The following is a 13,639-nucleotide window of genomic DNA, read 5'->3' on the forward strand; positions in this document are numbered from 1 at the left end:
CATAAAAAGAAAGAAAAAGAAACCACACACTCATATGTAAGTACGTGTATGTGTGCACATGTGTGTAAGAAACAGAGCACGATGTGACTGGAAGTTGGCCATGGCATTCCCTACCTAACATAAACAACTTCTCAGCTCGTCAACATCAGAGGTTACTATGACTGCGAAACAGGAAGACAAATCATCTTTCAACTCAGGCGACATCACTGTATACATGCAGAAATGAGCAACAGCCCCTTTTCTTGCTAACAGGAGGGAGTGTTCCTGCTTTACCAGTGACAGGTAAAGCCTCATTCCATGTCCCGACATCCTACACAGAAACTGATAACATCAGGTAAGACTGAGTAATCTTAGAGTTAGTATTCCATTCTGATAGCCCACTCCACAGCCACGCCTTCTCTGAAACACTAATCAGCAAACATAAAAGAAATTCTCACAAGATACTCTTGCTAAACACATACCCTGATTCCCTATGTGCAATTTCCCTGAACCTAATCTAACTCACTGACTACAGCTGTTCTCTAAACATTAAGAAGCTAGATTAGAGTTTCTAAAAATCATTACTGCAATTTTGGCTCTAAAAATTGAAGAACCCATGACATCTTGAAACTAGCATGTAGAGCAGTTCGGAAATTGCCTACGTATTCCAGAAAGCCCTAAAAGACAAGATGGGGACCAAAGGAGGTAGGCCCTGTATGGGGTAAGGGACATGTTATGGACATCATCTGCTAATGCAGGAGCATCAGCAAGATGTAAAATAAATTCCTTCTTGAGCAATTCTATTATAAGTAAGTTTTATAAAATAAACATGACTTCAAATTGACCTGATCCCTGAAACTGACAGCAATTCTCTTGCCTCAGGCACCCAAGTGTCCGATGGTGACTTTTGGTTTCCCTTCAGCTCAGCTGCCCGAATCCTCAGATACGTGGCCAGTCAGAATTTCCTCTCTGGTATGATCCCTCTCTAATCACATGCATTCTTTATCTCATCTTTGCATATATGATTTGCTGTCACCAAGAATCTTTACAGCCTAACCTTAGTAGAGATTACAGCCTAACCCATATGGTGCCTTTGTACAAATTAGGAACCAGGTCCTCTCTCTGAGGACAGGCCCAGGGACACAGAATGCTGTCCTTACACAAATTAAAAAAAAAAAAGCCAAGTGTCAAGACATATAGTACTTATTGAACAAAGCACAAGTTGATTTTATCCTTTCCTCTTTAGCATCAGCCAGGCTCCTCTGTACAGTGCCTAATCTGTACAGCGGTGCACAGCAGAACTCAGTCTACACGCATTTTCTGAGCAGCTCATGCCCATGACGCTCAGACCTGTATCTTGAAGCTAAATCTCTTCCAAAATTACAAACCACATATCCAACTGACCATCTCCTGAATGTCCACACAACTTTTCAACCTTGACCTCAATTCCCAAACCAGCTGATCACCAGGCCCGGTGAACATGCAGGACCAAGTGTTTTTTCTCTGCTTACTATAAATGGACTAACTAATTGTCCTGATGTCATTTGGCACCCATACCTCTGTCAGAGGAATCTTCGTATAATGGTAACCCGATCGCCTCACTCTCCTCCTTATAATACTTCAGTGGCACCATACATCCAGCAGAACAAAGTAAAAAAAGCTGCAGTATCTCTCTGGGCACCAGTCCAGTATCCTTCTCCCGATACAGTGGCTTTGGCCATCCTTCAAGTCCTCTTCTGCCTGGATATTCTGCAGCTTTGTCATCATGGACTCTGGACTTGAGTCCTTGGACTCTACACTTGAGCACACCTTCAGTGTGGCAGCAGCCCCTGGGGTGGTGTCCTCTTCTTTCAGGTGCCTGGGATGGCACAGCAGCCACCACAGTCCATGCAACTGAGAAGGACGGGGCTTTCTGCTTTTGTTTTGTACTGCGGATCAAACTCATGACCTCACATTTGCCAGGCAGGTACTTATGCCGCTGAGCTAAATCCCCAGTCCTAAGATGGTTCTTTCCACTGCCTTCCTCCTCCCACCCAGAAATCTTTTCTGATCTACACTACCTTCTAGAAGTCTCTCCTACCCCACCTAAAAGGAGCAGCACTGAGAGGGACCCAGAAGCAACCTCTCATGGCCCTGTGCTTTGGTTCTTGTTCCTACTGTGTCTCCCATCCACGAAGGCCCCAACTCCCACCTTCGGTGCAGTCCCAGGCTGAGCCCACTGGGCTGTCTCCTCTCCCCCATCCCTCCTGTTATGTCCCCTGCCTGCACCTTGCCTTGGACCTGTTGGTCACATCATTCTCTGAGAGCTTATTTGTTCCAAGTGTCTTCTCTGCCCCCACTAGATTGTGAGCTGCACGAGGGACAGGACGACAGTGGCTAATCTGGAGATGACCTGTCACTGCAGGAGCAGAGGAAGTTCTGCTATCTCAATAAGGACAGTGAGATAGCAGGTAGCACTCACCAGGCTGGACGCCGTGACTTCACTGCAGGAAACTCCTTTAGGGCTTATCAGGAAGTGGTCCTGCTCCTTGCTGACTCTCAACTGAAGGAAAGACACACATTCTCAGAGACAAATAGAGAGATGGGACATTTTCAAGGACACTGCATTTGAATCTCTTCTTCTCCTGAATTTATTGTGCCCAAATATTCCTCCAGTGAATCTTTCTCTTTACCCCTACCATTAAGACACGAAGAGGACTTGACCTTTATTTAGAGCTGGGGAAATAGAGCTACAAGAGGAATCTTGAAATCTTTAAGAAAAGCCCCAGATACAGGATCCAGGAATTCCTGCTCCCCATCCAAAGATGTACCCACTGGGTAAGTTTCTATTTCAGTGGCCACAATAGTTAGAAAACTTAGAAAAGTTCATTGCATTTTGGCCAAAGGCCACCAACAGCGCTATGGCCATGTCACGGGTCAGGAACTCTCCCTCTGGATTTGGTGCTCTCCTTACCGTGACGTAGGTATCGCTCAACTGGGCCCAGCCGTAGAGGTCCAGGAGGCGGTAGACACTGCTGATCTTGCATCGCATGAGCCGCTCTCCCTTGGCCAGGTTCAGGGAGTCAGCGGTGTGGAGGTCATTGATTGGTGTCATCATGGAGAAGTCTGCAGAGGACAGCACCAGGGACAGTGCTGCTCACTCAAGGTCAGGAGCTTGCATCAGCCACCCCCCCCCATTTCCTGTCCTAGGCTTCTTCAAAGTCTCCCTGGGCCTACAACTGCACAAGAAGCATTGCTGGGCAGAGGATTCAACACTTTTACCCTTACCCAGTGAAGAAAGTCCACAGACTAGATATCCATGCTCAAAAAAGCTTATAGTCAAAACTTATGCAAGACTTAGGTTTACAGAATGAAAGGTCCCTGGAATGCTAAGATTATCATAAATCCTAACAATGGACATTGAATAAAGGCAACAATAAATTTCTAGTAGAAATACAAGTATATTTCATCAGTTAGTTCTATTAAGGAAGTTACTAATCATGAGATCAGTCAGGTTGTTTTAATTATTCCATGCAATATAATTTTTCTCTAATTTGGAAAGACAGCAAACAAAAAGCCAAGTCAGCCAGGAAGTACATCTGTCAACTTCTCCTGAGTAATTTTTAGGAATCATAAAACCCTGGTCAGGGGCTGGCTGAAGGGCCTGAAGCTTCTGTCAGGGCATATCTGCTCCTCCTTGGGCATGCAATTCCTTGGTTATATGATAGTTCTTTTAGGAAACTGTGGATGGCAAGTGGAAAGAACTTGGAAACAGCCCTACAATTTTTGATAGTTTTATTCTCAGAACACGCAAAAGCTCTAGGATTTGATGTTCTGTCTACTCCATTAACATGATGTCCAGGCCTTGGGTAGGGAGAACAAGGCATTTGAGACTCTACCCCCACACTCAGATTAATCAGAGTCTGGGAACCAATAAAATAAATCAATAAGAAAGGATTCTAGCTTAAAGTGATATCTGGTTAAGAGCCTCCTGAAGCTGTCCATCCCAGCTCCCCTCTAAAAATTTTAATGGATTAAAAGGCTCTTTGGAAGCTTCAGGCATCTCTGCCAACTTCTCTGCTATGCAATGTGATGTATGTCCTGCATCAGGCTTGCTGTTAGTTGAAATGATGAGATGGTCTGAAAATATGAGGGTGGATTATATGAAGCTAGGCCATATCCAGCAAGCACGAAACATGCCCTGCACAGCCCAGGTCAGGGAAATACGGCAAAAAGGAAGGCACATCAAAAGCACTGGCCCCAGGCAAAGCCAGACAGGTGAGACTGGTCTGGGGAGGGTCTTCAGACCCAGTGTTCTTTGAATTTATCTCTTACGAGTAACTCTGGGGCTCCAGAAATGGCCAAGAGGCCAAAACAGATCTGAAAACATTCACTCCATTGCATCCTCTGTGTCAGCCTCACAGAAAGTCTCCCTGCCGTGTCCTGTGGAGCTTCAACTACAAGAATTACCTTACCCACAGGACTTACGGACAAGAGACAAGAATAGACTGTACAGCAGTTCCCAAGTCTCCACTTTCAGGATCTTAACGTACAAAATACTTATTCTGACCAGATTCATGAAAGTTAGGGTGACTGAATGTGATGTATGGGAAGCAGATCTACCTGGGCCATGTATTCAGTGTACCCAAGAAAACAAAGAAAAACATGAAAACTCAACCCACTCCCCTTGAAGTTAATATTGAAGGGCACCCTAATGCCAACCCACCCTTTCCTCACCCCCAAATTCTAAGGCGAATGCAGTTAGATAGGTAACACCAAATCTGGGCTTGAATGGCACTGGGAACCTCCTTTCTCTGTATCTTTCACTTTTGATATCACACACATGTACTCATCAAATTTTTGTAAGCATCCCATCACTTTCCCCTTGCAAGATGCTGATTAGTGAAGCAATGACAATGCTAGTTACCCCTATGCATCCATCAAATGTAAGAGTATAAAGACAAGACATGAAAACAGTGACAGAGAATATGAGGGATACAAGAGGCAAAACCCAGAGGACCAGCATAGAGACCATCAGTGCTGATATAATAGAAGAAAATTTTGCAGAACTGAAATAAAGACCTTGCATATAAATTTTAAGAACCTGTTACATTTTAGGGCAAAGAAAGCTCATAAAAATTATATGCTTCTGAACACCATTTCTAAAATACAAATTTAGAGAAAAATCCACAAGTACCTAGAAATAAATCGGGTTACGGACAAAGAAATAAAAATAAGTTGTCTCAGACTTTTCTGTTACAGCCAAATAAGCTGAAAAGGCAGAAAGCACTGAAGTACCATAAAACAGATAAAAATAAAAGGAAGATCAAAAGTGTACCAGACAAATAAAAAGAAATAATAAAAAGAGGTAACAATATTATTAGCACAGTAGAATTGCACAAAACAATATTCTCCTAGACAAAAAGAGCCATTTTGAAAGTCATTTTATGTGAAAGGTATAACCCATAATGAAATTATGGATAAAATAAACTTATGCTTTGGATAGTATTTCATCAAATTATGCAAAGCAAAAATCATCAAAAATACAAAGGGAAATGAACAGAAGCCCAACACAGTAGAAAACAGCATAATTTCCATTTTTAAAAACAATCAAATGAAAATGGAAATAGAGATTAATTAGTATGTCCTAGAGATTGTCTATAACTATATGCAATTTTAAAAGAATATTATTTGGCCACAAACAAGCTTCAAAAATCCCCAAAGCAGAAAACAAATAAGATATATTTTCTAAACATAATGCAATAAAATCTGATATTACTAACAAATCTTTAAAAGAACACACATTCAACCATTAGAAATGAGAAAACACACTCCCTGGCAGCTCTTTAAAAAATAAAAGTGAACAGGTTTGGGATAGAGCTCAGGGACAGAGCATGGGCTTACCATGTGTGAGGTGCTGGGTTCAGTCCTAGCACCATCAAATAAGTGCATAAAGTCAAAACAGCAACTGCAAACTATCCAGAAATTAACAATAAAGGAAATATTGTGAATTCATAGTTATTCTAAACCTACACCCAGAAAAAATAAAATATTTATATGAAAATAAAGCAAATTTAATTTATTCTAGTCTAGAAAAAAAAATATAAAGAACACAGCAAACCAATGAAAAGTTATTGAAAAGAATTCATAGATATAAAAACAAAATTAACAAATTAAAAATCATAAAAAATAGTAAAACCAATAATTAAATTCAATATGTGAGAAGATCTCTGAATAAACAAACATCTGAATACATCAGTAAAGAGAAAAGCGAAATATACAGGAGCAGGAATAAGAATGGGACATCATTTCATCCACAGCACAAAATGTAAATGAAAAAACAAAGTAAACCACCTTAACAATTTCAAAAAATAAAATGAATTATTTCACACAAAATATATGAGCAAAATTGGGGATTTAGCTTAGCAGCACAAACACCTGCCTGGCAAGCATGAGGCCATGAGTTCAATACATGATATTTAAAAAAAAAAAAAGATGTGGTATTTTTATGCAGTGGAATATTACTCAGCTATAAAAAAGAATAGCTCAAGGGTCATAGGTAAATGGAGGCAACTTGAGACTATCCGCAGAAGTGAAATAAATAAGAATCATATTTATAAATATCACATTGTGTCTCTAGTGTAAAAAGTAATAAGAACTGTAGGAGTAACAAAACCCAAAATGTGTAATTGTTATTGTAAAAAAGAGAGAAAAGAAAGTGTTCTAAAGTATAACTGCATGTGTGTTTAACCGTGTAGGATAGATGACCAGATTACTAAGTTTTTGTTGGATCCTTGAACAGAACTGTTCACAGTCTCACTGTTTGAATGTCCACTTTGTATGCTTTACTTTTATAACTTGAACAACTATTTCTAAGATGACAGTATATCATTTATCAATTAGTAACTTCTTACTGTTTTTTTGAAATTCTGTATTATTACTACCCTTCTTTGTTTTGCTTTTTTTCTCTAAATAAAATTTAAATATATATTTATATATGTTGAGCAAAATTTACTGAAGAAACAGAAAAATACATTTTTTAAAAAACTGTCGATGAAATTAAAGAGAAAATGTCAAAGATGCCTAATAATGTTCCAGATCTAGATGGTTTTACAAGTGAGAAATACATCTTCAAGAAACAAAGACTTCCTCTGTTATGTAAACTCCATGAGGGCAAAGAGCAAGGTGGGATTACCCTGGTCCATATTATGAAGTTATATCTTTCATACCACTATTAGATGGAAACTGCCCCAAATCTGAATTGCTGACCAACCTCAAGTGTGAGCACGGACCCCAAAATCTATAACATTCTAGCAAATCAAATTTAGAAGAACATTTTTAAAAGACTGTCAAGACCAGAAATTATTTATTTCAGAAATGAAAAAAAGCAAGAGTTCAATACTCAGAGTTCTATTACTCTAACTCATCACAACAATTGTTCAAGGAAAGAAAAATCAATAATGCCCAAAATGCATTTTACAACATTTAAAATCTATTTCTGAGAAAGACCTCTAATAAACTACAATAAAAAGATATTTCCTCAACATGATAAAAAATAATTATCTCAAACTCTGTGGTAAAAGAATTTCCACTAATGTCAAAAACAAGACAAGGGTGACTGGTCTCTCATATATTATTAAACATTGTTCGGAAAGTGCTAACGGGGTAAAATGAGAAAATTAAAAAAATCAAAGGGCAAACGTTGGAATGATGAAGGCAAACTTACCATTAATCTGCAGATTAAATGATTTTCTATATATAAAAATTCAAGAGAATTTATATAAATATGTATGTAAATCCAGAAAGAAAATTGAATGGAAAATGATTTATTTAAAATAAAAAAGCTACATAAAGTTTCCTAGATAAATTTAAGACAGTAGTAACTACATAAAAATAGCTATCAATCTTTTCTAATGGGCATTAAAGAAGACTTAAAAGTCCCTCACTTCTGAAAATATTTAAAATTCATTCATGCAAATATTTTTAGAATACTTCCCAGTGTGTTAGACACTATTCTAAGTCCGGAACCCTATTCTAGGAAACAGTATCAAATGTATAAATTTCTAGAATATGTAAAAATTTCCCCCATGAAGCTTATATTCTACTATAAGATTATAAATCTGTACATTCCCCACTAAATCATTCTTTTCATCGCATGCAATTCCAATCGAGCTCCCAAAAGGATTTGTTAAGGTCAATGGGGGTGGGGCTTGACAATTCTAAAATTATTTTAAAGAACAAACTTGTGCAGACATTCAAGGAAAATTAGCAAATAAAACATGGGGAAGGTGCCTCTGAGCATGCATTCAAAAACAGAACCCAAAAATAATAATAATAGATTCAACTATGGGAATGAAAGAACACAAGGCGGAAAGGAAAAAAAGCACACCATGAGAAAATTAAGCAGCAAAGGAAAGTTAGAAAAATAATTGCAGTATGTTGGAAATATAATAGGGAAATACTGTTAATTTGTAAAGATTTGAAAATCTATAAGAAAAATATAGCAACGGCAAAATTGGCACAGGATGCAAACAAGCAATTTACTGCAAAAGAAAATCATTGTGTCCAATATGGATATAAACACGTGTAATATACCCACTCTCATTAGTGATAAAATAAACAAATATTAAAATTCAAATAACCAATAAAAAATAAAAACTGAAAGGAAGTAAAACAAAACAAAAGTATTTATAACCTCTAAAATCAGGAGGATAAGACACACCATAGTATATACTACAGATCAGGCTGAAGGAATGGGCACTGTCAGTGCTGGGGATGTAAAATAGTTCCATCTTTATCTAGGATGGAGAAAGAATCTAACTGGTCAATACGCATAAAAGTCTTTTAAATATGGTCCAGCAGTTGTACTCTTTGTTTTATATATATATATATATTTTTTTTTTTTTTAATCAGTAGTGGGGATCGAACTCATGACCACGCACTTGCAAGGCAGGTGCTTATGACGCTGAGCTAAATCCCCAGCCCTGTAGTTTATATTAAGAAAATACTGACAGATAAAGTCACAGATTTATTTAACAAGATATTTACTGTGTATTGTGTGTAATAGCAAAAAGTTGAAAACAATCAAAAAGTCCAATAATGAAAAATTAATTAAATAGCATTTATCCACTAAAAATTAAATTGCAGGATCATATTTTATTAGGTGAAAGATTAATGTTATTAAAATTGTATGTATAATGTGATTATATTGCTTTTGCATATCTATATACACTGAGAAAAGGGTTGAAAAGATTCACATCAAAATAGTGATAGTAATAATTTATAAGTTTTAAGAACCTTGATTATTTTCTGACATCATCCTATATCACTGTTGAGGGATATATTTTTTTTAATGTTTATTTTAAAACATCCATTATGGGTGGAGCTTTACAGTCTAAAAAGTAGACTCAGGCGTAGCCCCGGATCTTCTCAGGGCTCATCTGTGGAGCCACGCTGGCCAGTCCAGTGGGACATGGGAACACTGGTTTTGATGGTCTCTCTTCATCTCTTGAAGTCACCTCCACCCCTCCCCTTCCTGGCATCCTGGATAACTCTTCTGTGGGTCTTTAATTTGCAGCAACATCAAAAGCAGAGCCAGACACCTCTCTGGCTTCTGCTGAGTTCCCCCAGGCCTGCTAATGAAACTGCACACTTGTACTGTCGCCTGGCAACCAGCTTCTTGCAGCTCCTGCCTCTCCTCCTCACCCCACCCAGCGTCCCTGCTCCTGGCAGCTCCCCAGACACCCACTTACTCATGGAAGATGTGGGGAAGACTGCGTGGGAGGTGCTGGCCATGAAGTCCGCAATCTGCCGCAAGGCCCAGATGTTGGAGGAATTGTTCCCCTTCTTCATCTGCTCCTGGATAAGGCCTTCCAGCTCCTCCCTGAAAGACTGAAACAGGCCCAGAGGTGCTGGTCCCCCCGCCCCCAGCATCTCACACAGGAAACAGGGACTCATGGCTGTTGAATAATGAGCTCTCCCAAGTGCCCACTTCCAGCCCTGGGTCAGCTAGCCCAGGCCATTTCTGGGCTTCCGGGGCCCCAGAAGCAACTCCATTAGGACCTCAAGAGCCTTCCCAAATTACTGTGCGGGGAGCTAAGAGGTGGTGCCAGGAATGGATCCCATGCATCCTTTTCCCTGTGCATAGTAATCTAGATCCCAGGTCCTTCCTGCATCTGGCTAATGGGCAAGACATGCCTCCCCTCACCCCATCAGACTTGGCAGGATTTCACTTTAGTAATTAAGGGCATTTTAAAAAGCAGAACTAAATGAGAATGCATGCCACCTTCCCTCTCCATTAGGATGCCTATGGCTCCTCTGGGCCTCAGTTTCCTGGTGTACTTAATAAAGAGGCAGGATCTGATGATCCCTGAGGTGGTTTCCACTTTTGATGCCCTTTCTAAGCCTTTCAGAGCACCAGGGCATAAACTGGGCATCTTGCCCACAGGGGATAACAGGAAACACTTGAAAGAAAGAGGGAACTGCTTAAGCCTATAAACACATCAAAAGAAGCAGGATCTTGCAGTCCCCCACCTCCTACCTGGCCCTCAAAACCTAGGCTGGTGCTATCTAACCCTGCCACCCCTATCAGTCACACTCTGGGGATCTTCCCTGGGACTCCTCACCCCAGTGCTTTTAGGGCCCGCTGTTCTCCCCACACAATGCCACTAAGACCTCAGGCTCATTCCCTCTGTGGGGCCTGATCTTTCACTCACAGCCAGGGTGGCACAAGGACTATATTTCCTTCCTGCCTCCTTGAAGCTGGGGCAGACAGGGCGGTTGGGATCACAAGAATAAAGCAGAGCTGAACCCACGGTCCTGGGCCAATATCCCGCTGAGTACTGGGATCCCAGCCCTGTCCCTGGCTTCCCAACCCTTAGTATCCCCTCTGTTCCTGAAGAAGCCCCAGGTTGTACTGCACAGGCTCCCCAACCCCCCTGCACACTGCTCTTTCTCGCCATCCAAGCCTTCCTGGAGAGTGAGTGCCATGGGCGGCCAGGGAAGGCAGGCACCGCGGCCCCAGGACTGGAGAGAGCAGGATGATCCCAACGTGGCCTTGCTTCCTCCACTGCTGTCCCGTGATCCTTTCCCTCTCGGTCCTCCACTCTCCCCACCTCCGGGGCCTTCGGGGTCCCCTCAACCTGCCAATGCATTCAAGCCTTGCTCATGCCACAGTGAGTTCAGTAGAGGGAGCCACCAAGTCTCCGGGGCGCCCTCTGCTGTGGCGCGGGAAAGAAGACTGGAAACAGAATCAGAGGGCAAAGGGCGCTGAGGAGGGTGTCCTGGCCCCCTCCCTCTTTCTGAACCAAGCTGTCTGCACGCGCCCAGCTTTTGCCATCCACTAGTGACCAGGAAGACAACACCACGTGGCAGGCCAGCGTCGTCGCTCCGAGGGCCTAAATTGCCCCCACGCTGAGCAGAGAAAAGAACGAGACTGGTCATCTGGGTCCCCCTCGCCCCTCGCTCCCGCCTCCTTCGCCTGTCCGTGCCCTGGAGCTGGGTGGGACCCACTCACGGGACTCTGCAGGATCATGGTGACGCGCTTCTTCTGCTCCATCAGGTTGAAGTCCTGCCGCAGGTCGGCAGCCCGGTTGCGAAGACGCAGGTACTCCGGGTCCTCTTCAGAGAAGCGGTCATAGTAGGGCTGCCCCTGGGGGTGCGGCGGGGAGGCGGCCTCGGGGAGGGTCTCTTCACTCATTTTCCCGCTAGGGCTGCGATCGATCCGATCGGCTCCTGGAATCCTGCGGAGAAGGGACAGGGGGCGCGGCGGGTTGGTCCTGGAAGGCGGGCCAACGCTTCCTAAGGCGGAAGTTTGGGGAGGGAGGTGGTAGGATTAAGCAGGGGGGGGGGGGGGCTACTAAGCCACACACGGGACGCGGCCGCCCCTCCCCCGTGCCGACCAATAGGGGGCGCTGTGACGGGTCGGGCCCTGTGTTTAACTGGTCACACTGGGGTTGCAGCGGAGTTTCCCAGAGGAAGTGTGACCTGCAACACCTTTTGAGCTTTTCTGCGATGCATTCTTAACACAGCAGAAACTATTTAGTGGAAGTCAGTATTTCATCTCAGTGGCAGGCAGAATAAATCACTTGCTTAGCATGTCCAAGGCCCAGGATTATATTCCCAGCATGGCTATGTAAATTTAAATACATAAACATATAAATAAATGTAAACCCTCTTGCAAGCATCCTCAAAAAATATGGTGGGGGCATTCGCAAACAAGCATCTGTACTAAAGCGTGGGCAACGCTTTGCTCAGTGCCCTGGCCCCTGGAAAGGAACCACTGGTGAATCTGCTTTTTGCAAAATATGGCTTAATGCAGAATCAAATTCTTACCAAATTTAAAAGAAATAAGTGATTTGTATTAGAGAAAAATGTATTTTCCCCAAATCTCACTAAATGTATACTGAGAAACAATTAATAGCATGTAAAGGGAGTGTCTTAACATATTGAGGCCTGAGCCATACAGTGAAGACCATCAAGCCACATCTTTTTTCTACTCAAGCAAGCCTATTTAAATGCACGAATGAAGAACAGAAGAATGTCTTCTGTTGCTATATTGGGGCTCTTCTGAGGAGTCAGGCTGCAATTTCAGCCTTCACTTCCTGACTATGGATCTTGGCTAAGCCAGTCTCCTCTCACCTATCAGCTCTGCTAGACTTTAAGATTGTGGTGCGCACCTCACCATCCTGTGCTTTGCTTGGTGCCTGCTGGCCCTTCCCAAAAAAAGAAGATGCATACTTTGAGTGAACCATAATTAGCTTTTGAACACAAGGAAGTTGAAGAATATTAAAAGGGCTCAGGCTCTGGGATCTCATCCATACTCTGTCACCCCTCTGCTCCTTCTTGGGCTCCCATTGCATGAGGTGAGGGGGTGCCATTTTATTCTCTGGAGAATCCTCCTGATCTCTCATGTCCTGATCTGCACTTGACCTTCGGCTGACCAGTCCCTGACCCCCTCCAGCCTTGCTTCAGCAGTCCCGTGTTCCTCAGCATTAACTTTCATTCCCACTTCATTACAAAGGAGGGCTTGCTGATTCCAGCAGGGGCTATTCTCCCTGTCCCTGAGCTGCCTGTGCCCTCTTCTTCCAGCCTGTCAGGATCCACCCTTTACCATTACAGTCTCTGGGTGGTGTGAGTGGAGGATAAGTGCCATAGATTAGCCCAGAGAAAATAAACGCGAGCGTATCCTATTGACTGGAATACCCAGCTGGCTTGTGGTTGTTGTTTGCATGCTTCCTTCAGGGAAATGTGAAGAGCAAGTTCAAGGGAAGGCACATAGACAGAGTACCTCAAGGGTTTCATGATGGCCTAAACCCATGCCAAGAACAATGCTTCTCAATCATGGTTACACACTGCAATCACCAGAGGAACTTTAAAACCACTGATGCTAGAGATTCTAGTATAATTAGTCTAGAGAGTGACCAGGGAATGAGGATTTTTTTAAAACTCCCTGAGTGATTCTAAAGAACAACCAGAGTTGAAATATTGCAGGTTATATGTTAATGGTTGTAACATGTCATATAATGCTCATTCCAGGAGATGGCTATTTTTAGCAAGCCAAACAAAGATGACATGAAGCCACATGTTTCTAAATTCATGCTATATCATGTCACTTCCCATACCTGTCCAGGACCACTCAAACCAGCCCCTACCATGATGCATTTGATCTGGACATCATATG

The 13,639-nt window shown here is 42.4% G+C and overlaps 1 protein-coding gene across 4 annotated transcripts in view; it reads right to left on the reverse strand.

The window, feature by feature from the left end:
- Add2 (adducin 2) overlaps positions 1-13,639 on the reverse strand; it is a 103,843-nt gene that overhangs the window by 29,968 nt on the left and 60,236 nt on the right. For all 4 annotated transcript variants that reach the window (XM_005003357.4, XM_063229566.1, XM_063229567.1 and 1 more), the window contains 4 exons: positions 11,474-11,699; positions 9,711-9,849; positions 2,933-3,084; positions 2,441-2,521 (listed from right to left, as the gene is read on the reverse strand). In XM_005003357.4, the coding sequence (XP_005003414.1) occupies positions 2,441-2,521; positions 2,933-3,084; positions 9,711-9,849; positions 11,474-11,656 (555 nt within the window). In that variant the 5' untranslated portion in view covers positions 11,657-11,699. The remainder of the gene's footprint in view (positions 1-2,440; positions 2,522-2,932; positions 3,085-9,710; positions 9,850-11,473; positions 11,700-13,639) is intronic.

The sequence above is a fragment of the Cavia porcellus genome, unplaced genomic scaffold (genome assembly GCF_034190915.1).
Source record: "Cavia porcellus strain 051 isolate PalLab524CR breed Dunkin Hartley unplaced genomic scaffold, mCavPor4.1 scaffold_18, whole genome shotgun sequence".
Taxonomy (NCBI): domain Eukaryota; kingdom Metazoa; phylum Chordata; class Mammalia; order Rodentia; family Caviidae; genus Cavia; species Cavia porcellus.